General features: G+C 31.6%; 1 protein-coding gene across 1 annotated transcript in view; it reads right to left on the reverse strand.

Annotated features, from left to right (window-relative positions):
- Positions 1-7,077: 7,077 nt before the first annotated feature.
- The window catches only part of LOC130805152 (amine oxidase [copper-containing] alpha 3, peroxisomal-like), a 13,450-nt gene continuing 10,416 nt past the window's right edge, over positions 7,078-10,111 (reverse strand). The window contains exons 4-6 of the mRNA XM_057669817.1: positions 10,041-10,111; positions 8,403-8,944; positions 7,078-7,413 (exon numbers count right to left, since the gene is read on the reverse strand). The exon at positions 10,041-10,111 is cut by the window's right edge and continues 43 nt beyond it. Of these exons, the coding sequence (XP_057525800.1) occupies positions 7,233-7,413; positions 8,403-8,944; positions 10,041-10,111 (794 nt within the window). The 3' untranslated portion in view covers positions 7,078-7,232. The remainder of the gene's footprint in view (positions 7,414-8,402; positions 8,945-10,040) is intronic.

Genomic DNA, 10,111 nt, shown 5'->3' on the forward strand with positions numbered 1-10,111 from the left:
TGACACTTCCCCCAGACAATACTAACAGCCTGTTTAATTTAATTAGTGGTATTAAATAGTGATAATAGAAATGATTTATAGTGTAAAATTTGATCAAAAGTTTTATATCATTCCCATGTTAATGAAATTTTGATCATAAACAAGTTTTTTTGTTTACAAATTTTCATTACCTCTTCCAATGGTAATGCATTAGAATGAATTTTATGAAGAAAATGAGATGATTGAAGTTGGACAAGCATGATCATCAAGGTACCAAAGAAATTTTTCAATCAAAATTACACTAATTTTTCATTCCCATTACCACCGTTTATTACCACCTACCAAACGGACCGTAACTATATACCTTTCGTCTCCGTGTAATAAATTCAATCTAAGTTTCATCCTAAACATAAAATGTATATTGAGAATTTTGATTCAAAATATCGATGGTTAAAGTTTGACCAACACTTCCTCCATCCTTAAGAGATTGTCATACTTTTTTTTTTAATTCGTTCCTTTTAATTTACTATAATTTTCTTTTATGAAAATGCCCCTACAACCTTCTTCTATTCTCGTACACACATTTTAACTTTCGGTTAATATCATTCACTCATTTTAAATGGTCCCATTATTTCTTAATCCTTGTGTAACATATAGCTTTGACAATTTCTTGAGGGATAGAGAAAATAATAGGTTGTAAAAGAGCTCGTAAAAATCTTGCTGTATTGCTCTTTTATATTTGTGGCCTTATGGGTCCGTACATCAAAATCGCTTTTATATGACTTGATTAATTAAGTTCTAATATTTTTAATACATTTTAAATGTGGCTATATAAAATCAAGTTTTAACTCAGTTGAAGCATGCATAATTTTTCCTAATAAAATTTTGGGTTTCATTCTTGTTGTCTTTATTTCTTATCTCTTTCATCGGTCTACCTTATGATAAAAAAGTGGCTATAATTTAAAATCATCTATTGAGTCATTTTGTGACTTGCAATAAATAATGAAATAATTTATTTTAGCCACATATGTTATAAAGAAATGTGTTAACTCTTATTTGTGTAGCCCGAGTAGTTTATTAAAGATATATAAGGTTTAATAGAAATTATATCATGAATATTATAAAGTGAATCAATACTTAGATATAGGAATATTCTACATAGTAGCAACGAATTTTTGCGAAAGACCAGTAATAGCAAATTTTTAAAAAAATTCCACAAAATAATATTATACTTTTGGTATTTAAGTTGTCGTAAAAATAATGCCCAAAAAACTTAAATTATAAGTTAAGATGTGAAATTTTATTTTCACCCTTGTTTTCTTTGCTTAAAATACAAACTCCATTTTCATCCATCTTTTTCTTTTATTGATACATATTAGCAACTTGATCTTTAATCAGTTTTTACAGCAAGAGAAAACTGAGTAACTTCATCAACAATGACACACACACACACATATATATATATATATATATATATATATATATATATATATATATATATATATATATATATATATATATATATATATTACTTTAAAGAGGTGAATTGCCTGAAAGCAGGGAAAAAAGGGCAACATGTTAAGTCTTGACATGATGTCTATAACACAACAGGGATCAAATACGGAGCAATACAGTAAACTAATATTTCATCAAGTACTTGAACTTAAGCAAGTTATAACATACTAATTGGTATCACACTGGGAATCAACAAAAAGTTCTAAAGCTTCATCCAACCAAATCATCAACAATAAACTAAAACAAACTTTCTTAGATTTAAGCACTCTGTATAAATTACGTAGGCCATGTGCTTTCTAGGTCATGAAGAAACTCATTGAGCTTATTAAATGTTGAAACAATGCAATGTTCTTCACCTTTTGACCCTTCATTTTTAAGTAGTGAACACTTACAAGAGGGGAATGTACTTTGTTGTCCGAAAGCAATTCCAATTGGGACACAAACCTTTAAGATAATTCTATCTCCATTGGTTCGAAGCCTTTACTATACACAGCATTGTGAGAAGAAGAAGATGGATGATGGATAAAGAAGATGAATGGAAGAAGATAGATGAAAATGAAGGTTAGTGTATTTTAAGGAAAGAAGACAAGGGTAAAAATAAAATTTCACAACTTAACGTATAATCTAACGTTTTTGGTATTAATAATACTGCAGCTTAAGTTCGAAAAGTACAATGCTATTTCATAGAATTTTTTTTAAGATTTGCTACCACTAGCCTTTCACAATAAAGTGTGTCTTCTTGGTTGAGAAAATTGATGCCAAATCAGCATTGTCTTCTGGAATGTTTTTCCATGCGGTTTCTCATCTACAAGGTAATTGAAGTTTTTATTCTATTTTATTATTTTTAATTATAATTTAGTATTATTTGCCAGTTATTTGGGAAGAAATTAGGGTTTAGTTTAAAAACAAGTAGTAGTTTTATATTATCAGCAGTTATTTTTCTAGTTTCTTTAGTATTAAACACATACATTTACTGTATTTGTTTCTTTCAATTTCTTATACCAATAAAATTTCAATTGGCATCATATTCTGTAAGTTTTTCAAATTCTTCACTAATGGACATCTTTGGCTCATCTACTGGTGATGTCCCACTAAAGTTACAACGCTAATACTTGGTCTTCATATGGCTAATGCGCAACTCTTTACCTTCTAAAATTTTCCTCAACTCATCCAATTATTACTAACTTCCTCTTTAGTTTCTGCTACCAACACGATATCGTCAGCGAATAACATGCACCACGGTACCGTCTCCAGATAGATTGAGAAATCTCTTCCATAATGACTGTAGAAATGAAAGGATTTAGAGCTGATCCCTGATATAGTTTTACTTTAACTGGAAAAGGCTCTGTTATCCCATCGGTGTTTGAATGTTAGTTGAAACTCTGTCATACATATTGCGTATAGCCTCAATGTACACTAAAAAATACCTCTAACCTTGAGGCTATCCCGGATGACGCGTCGTGGTATGCTAATACGCTTTCTCCAAGTTGATGAACACCATATGCAAATCTTTCTTCCGATCCCTATATTTTTCTTCATTCTCCTCAAAATATGAATAGCTTCAATGGTTGACCTTCTTGGCATAAAACTGAATTAGTTCTCTCTAATCACCGTTTCTTGTCTAATTCTTCTCTATATCACTCTTTCCCACAATTTCATTGTGTGACTTAGAAGTTTGATACCTCTATAGTTCCCGCATACTTGCGCATCGCCTTTGTTTTTAAACAGAGGTATTAGCGTGCTGTTCCTCCCTTCTTCTGGCATCTTATGTGTCCTCAAGATAACACTAAAGAGGTTAGTCAGCCAACGAATGCCCTCTTCTCCTAAACTCCTCCACACGTCAATCAGGATGTTATCTGGCCCGACTGCCTTTGTTCTCCCCATCTTTTTGAGAGCTTCTCCTACTTCCTCTGTGGTAATATCACTTGGACGTCAGAAGTTTGATTATCCTCCTCCTTTGGCCCCTTAGACTCATTGAGTAGTTGAGAGAAATACTAACGCCATCTGATTTTGATGTTCTCTTGTCTCATGAGAACTCATCCTCCTTCATTTTTGATGTATTTAACTGCCTCGAAGTCTTGCTACTGCTTGGACCTAATCCTTGTCTACTTGAAAATATGCTTCTCCCCTCTTTGGTATTAAGCTTTCGATAAAAGTCCTCATAAGCACGGCTTTTTGACTCTATTACCGCTTTGTTTGCGGCCCGCTTTGCTTCTTCGTAGCTCTCTCTCTTCTGTATCATATCCTCCCCCTCATTTGTGCATGTCATAAGTTCCTTAAATCTCTTGTTTTGTTCTTTATCTTCTTCTCTACCTCATCGTTCCACCACCACGACTCTTTGAACATTTTTGTTTTCCCCGGCGACACCCTCAAGGTCTCTTTTGCCACATTTCTAATGGTTTTTGTCATATCAACCCACATTTCATTCGTATCCTCAAACTGACTTGGGAAGCCCAACGAAATGATCTTGCTTGACAAGGTTGTGATCATATCCCCTTTGAGTCTCCCCCACATGATTTTTCTAATTCTTGTGCTTTATTTATTATTTAATTGCATTCTTATTAGTTTTTATCATATCTAGTATCATATTTAAGATTTTATTTATTGTTTTCATGTTTTCATGTTTAGTGAGTAGATTTCTTGTTCTAGGATTAAGGTTTGATCTTAGATTCGAAGTCTGAACTAATACTTTTGACAGTGTCTATAAAATTTGGATTTGATGATTAAATTAGGCTTTTGACCCTAAATTAAATATGTTTTGTTAACCTAAATTTGACATTAGGATTAACGTTGTTTTAGGGTAAAGTTTCGTTAAATTCTTATTAATTCAATCAATAGAATTAGAGTATGAGAATTAAATTAATAGGGTATAAATCTAATAGCTCATCGATATAGCAAGAAACTTGAGATTGAGAAAATCACTTTTAATCATATAATTAATTCAAACCTTTATAGATACTATTATTAGTTGTGTTCATATGAGAATTTAGGTGATTTCTGATATCCTAGAGTCTTTTTATTATTGATTAAATCCTAAATTTTCAATCTTAATTTATTTTCTTATTATATTTGATTATATTGTAATTGATAGTATTAGTGAATTATATAAAATTTCCCTCATATATTGTTGGTTTGTGTCATGTGATAATTATAGTTGCCAAATTAAATTAATTGACTAGCTTATTTGAATTTGACATGCTAAATTACACGTATATTGTGCCCTTGAGGTTAAAATAAATTTCATATCAGTATTTTACAAAATTACCTTTATAATACCCGATATTCATTATGTCATCACCTTGTCTAAATGCTAACTATGATTTCAACATATTATTATCATAATATCTATCATTAGTCAAACAATCTTAACTATTTTAATGCATATAACTTCTTATAACAAGGAATGATCGTTAATGAGTGTTTACGAACATGATAATAAAACAATAATAATGCAATTGAGACTCTCATTGACTCAACCTCCTTCGATAAGGATTTATTAAGTCGTCTTTCATCCCTTTTTTAAGTGTTTTTTCTAATCAGAGGGGTTTGGAAGGCGTGCGAGGTGATCAACTGCATGACCCTTCTTTCTCCCGTATAAATAATACTTAAAAACTATACATAATCGACAAAAATAATTGAATTGAAATTTAATATATAATTGAACTAATCATTAATTAAAATACAAAAAATACCAAATTCCAAATATTAGATATATTTTACAAAAATTATTATTTGAATTAATGTGTATATACAAAAATCAATGTCTAAACAAAGTAGTAATAACTAAACAAACAAAGTAGTAACAACCATCATGAGTAGAACAACTACAACCATCTTGAGAACTATGCAATCCAACGAATCCACCAGATCCACCAGGACTACCTCCCATATCATTACCCCTATCATGACGAGCACCTGACCCACATAAATTAAAAAATAATTATGAAATTTTACCAAAAACAACAACATTGTATATTAAAAACAACAATATATTCTACCAAAAACAAAGCTGTAAAATTCTAAAAAAAAAAGACAAAATTAGCCATGAAATAAACATAATCATTAATGTATATGTTAAATTTCGACATTCATGAAAGTAAACATGAAATTTAAAAAACACTCATGAAAATGAAAAAAATGAGACCAAAACAACCACATGTAGTTGAACATGAAATATCACATAAACAATGAAAAAATCAACCATGAAATTTGAGAACAACTAAAAAATAAAATAGTTAAAGTATGAGCTTACATGTGGAAAGGGAAGGAGAAACCACCGGAGAATTGCCGGAAATCCACTGAATTGAGTGGTGAGACTTAGAGAGAAGGAGGAGAAAAATTTAGTATGTAGAGAGAAGTTGGAGAAGAAGAAGAATAAATTTGAAAAGTGAAATGAGAAAGCAGATTGAAGTCCGAATTTAAAATCCAGATAAAGTTTAGCGCAAAAGGTTTTGTCGCTAAAGAATGCTAGTTTGAATTTTGAAAATGAGAAATGGTTTAGCTATAAAGTTTAGCGACAATTTAAGCGATAAAGACTTTGTCACGAGCTGGCGACAAAGCATTTTTGTCTCCATTTTTGCCGCTTAACATGTTTATACAGAAATTGGTTTTGTCTCCAAAATGAGTTATTTTTTTAGTGAAAATTTTCAAGACGACTCTGTTTCTAATGAGCGGCACACATTGGGTATGTTGATGATGATAATTTCTAAATTATTATTTTTACCTTTTTAAAAATAAAATGAAACTTATATAACTAGTATTAGTATATATTTTATTTTGTTTAAATATTTGGGATCGGTGATTCAGAGTAATGGGGAGATTGATGGAGACGTTACTAATCGTATATTAGCGGGTTGGCTTAAGTGGCGAGCAGCAACCGGGGTGGTTTGCAATAAAAAGTTCCCGATGAGAGGTAAATTTTACCACGTTGCAATTAGGCAGGCGTTGTTGTATAGGACAGAATGTTGGCCCGTAAAGAAGGTTTTCGAACAGAGGATGAAAGTAATAGAAATGCATATGCTGAGGTGGATGTGTGGTAGTAGTATGATGGATAGGATAAGAAACCAAGAGTTCAGGGAGAAGTTAGGGGTTGCACCTCTCTCCGCAAAGATGTGGGAGAATAGGTAGAGATGATTTGGGCATGTGTAGAGAAAGACATGACGCCCGTGTAAGAAGGATCAAATGCATTATAGTGGAGGGTAAGAGAAGTCGAGGAAGACCTAGGAGAATGTGAGAGGAACAGATTAAAAGTAACATGCATGAACTTCACCTCTTCAAGCACCTAACCAGGAATAGGGGCAGTTGGCGGTGCCTTATCCACGTCTTAGATTACTAAACCCGTCCTACTCATCGTTTTTTATTGTTCATTGCCTTTAATTATCACTCTTTACCTCCTTTACTTTTATCTTTATTTTTAGTTATTTGTACGTATTCTATTTATTCTATTTGTAAGTTGCAGGTTTCTCTATTTTTGAAGACCTTTCTTGAGCCGAGAGACTCTTTTACCACACTCTCCTCTATGAATATGAGCTGCCGTCTTTCTTCCCTCCCCATACCCTGACCATAAATTTCTATGAGTGGGAGACATTGGGTATGATGATGATGAGTAGATACTTTATTTTGTTAAATTATACATTCAATAAAATCAATGTAGTTACATGGAAGTCAAATTTGGTTATCACCAATGTAGGTGATTTGATTCAAGCATAATAATAACAATGTTACATTCACTCTTTAATTCATGTCATACTTTTAGGCGATTTAACGGAAAGTACAGGATTTGTCTCAAAAAAGTTAGATGGACGAAGCTCAAATCCAGCGCTAATCGTTGGCATAATTGGAAAATCTTCCTGGCACGTCACGTGATGAAGACCCATTGTGTACCACAACACAATGTCTTTATTCTTTATATCTCTATTTCTGCATTTTAACAACAAAAAACTATTTAGATGTTTTTTAATCACTTTTTCTCTAATTTATTATTTTTTCAGTTTTTTTATGAAGTTCCTATAATAAATGTTCACAGAAATTAAAAAAATAGAATTTTAGTTAGAGGAAATATTATTTTATTGAATAATAAATTTAATGGTGGAAAAAGTAGGAATCATAAATATTAAAAAAATATTAAAAAAAGTCGGTGGAAAAAATATGAGAATCACGACTGATAAAAAAATATTTGTATAAAGTTAGTGAGAAATATGTGGGGACCATACGCAATATAAAAATGTTAAAATGAAGTTAGTAGAAGATATGTGGGGACCATAAGCATTATTAAAATATTAAATTGAGGATGAGTAATGTTATTTTTGTCCAAAATTTGTGATATAAATGAAAATATTTCTTATGAGAACAACAAATAAAACACTCCAAAATAGAGAGTTGATACATTTTTAAGGAAAGGAGGGAGTATAAAACAAGTCCAATTAAGCAAAAAGTAAGTTTAATTCACTAAAATAAGTTAACAAATTCTTGTGAGAGACGGTCTCCTTAAGAGACCTTTCTAATTGGTCTGGCCTAAAAAAGAAAATATACTGTAAGCTTCCTCGAAGGCATTAAGAGATTGTAAGTAGGCATTTAGAATATTGCGAGTACTTAAATACTTATTCGGTGGGCATTACGTATACTGTAAGTAGACATTAAAGATATTAAAAGTAGACATTAAGGATATGGTAAATAGACTAGTAGAATAAGTTTCTCGGTAGGCATTAAGAATATTGTAAGTAAGCATTTTAAGTACTTTGTCGGTGGGCATTAAGTTTATTGTAAGTAGACATTAAAATAATGTAAGTAAGCATTAAGAATATAATAAATGGACATTAAGATTTAATAGGTTGGGCTAAAGATACGTCTCTCAAAGAGACGGTCACTCAAGAGACTAGCTGAAACAAGTTATGATCAGTAAATGGTACCTGAGGGTCCAAGTCGCCAATGTATCATCACCAGAGCCCTGATCAGTAAACAAGCCACTAGCCCATTTCTCGGACTTATTATAGGGTGTCACCAACACACTGTACTTTGTATTCGCTGCTCGTATCTGAGGATAATCATCATCCATTAACAATGAACTGATCGGTGTTGCAGGAATGAGACGATATCCTTTGATGTTCCCTACTTTTGTAAGCTTGTTTGGATTCACAACTGATATTTCTAGTGTTGGTTTTGATCCTAAATGAATTCTTGCATCACATTCTGTGTTAGCTGTCTCTTGTTTGACACTCCAATAGCTTTTTCTGGGTATGTTATGATTTGTAACATGTCTTGTTTCCAGAAAAGTTTTCATCAAGGAATTAAGATGGCCATCAATATCGAGATCCAGATGAAAGGTGAAGAAATGATCATGGAATGAACCTACTGTGTTTGGTGCTAATAATGTTCCATAAATTTCTTCATGAATTTGATCTTTGTGATTGTATTTTGTGCCTCTGATTTCTAGTATACCCGTTAATCCCACCTAAATATCATGTATTCATATGTTGAAAATGTGTTACTTTATTTATCAAATAAACAATAAAATAAAGTTAAAAGTTTGTAGAAGGAAACAAATTACGTATGACAATTAAGAACCATGCTTATGTACACCACCGAGAACTCTGAAAAATCGATCTTCAAACCCGAACAAAGTAACAAGAAGATGTTGTTTGAACTTGATATTAATTCTAGGCGAGATGCTCTTTTTTAAAACATTATTTCCTCCCTACTACGGTGCTTGGGAATAAATCGAAAATATGTTCAGAGATATAAAGAATGACACTAAATTCCTAGCACACGGAATCTAAAACGATGTAAGGAAAACTCAAATGGAAGAAGATACGGAAAATTACAATCGAGGATTGTAAGTTCTCTATGTAAAGCGCTCGAGAAGAAAAGAAATCAGAAATTGCATGTTGAAAATAACCACACAAGCCTTCTAAATGACAACATCATATATAAAGAAACGTTACCACCACATTAGGGGCGGAGCAAAGAATTTAGGGGCCCTTTTTGTTTTTGTGATTTTTTAACTGGGCCCTTTATTATATTAAAAGATAAAAAAATTTCACTTTAGGAAAAATAATTCAACAAAAAATGTATTGTAACATTATGTTACTTTAAATATAAAAAAAAAACTCAAACAAATCACTTAAAAAGTGTTACTTAAAACAAGACATGAATAGCACTATTTAAACATTTGGGGCCCCTTATTTCGAGGAGCTCTAGGCGATCGGCTACCTCGGATGCCCCAAGAACAGCCCATGCACCACATTGTAAGTTGTAACAAATTATTTTCAAGGTACTTTTGTTGAAGAGTACTGTTATGTCCCATATAATTTGAAATAAAGAGAAAATTATTGTTTTTTAAGAAAAAAATAGATAATGATAATAAATGAAGAGAAATAATGAATTATGTGGTTGAAATTAAAAGAGCATTAAAATATATGAATGAGATTAAAAGGAAGTGCTGGGCCATAGTACAAAAATAAAAATAATGCAAATTAAGTAGAATAAATAAAAATAAAAAATATTGTAAATTAAATAAGACGGAGGGATTACTTTTCTTAAGACATTACCTTAACTTTAATTGAACCACTTTGGAAGAATTCCCAATCAAAGATGTAGTCATAGTTGCCTATTGTTGATA

The sequence above is a fragment of the Amaranthus tricolor genome, chromosome 2 (genome assembly GCF_026212465.1).
Source record: "Amaranthus tricolor cultivar Red isolate AtriRed21 chromosome 2, ASM2621246v1, whole genome shotgun sequence".
In the NCBI taxonomy this organism is placed as follows: Eukaryota; Viridiplantae; Streptophyta; class Magnoliopsida; order Caryophyllales; family Amaranthaceae; genus Amaranthus; species Amaranthus tricolor.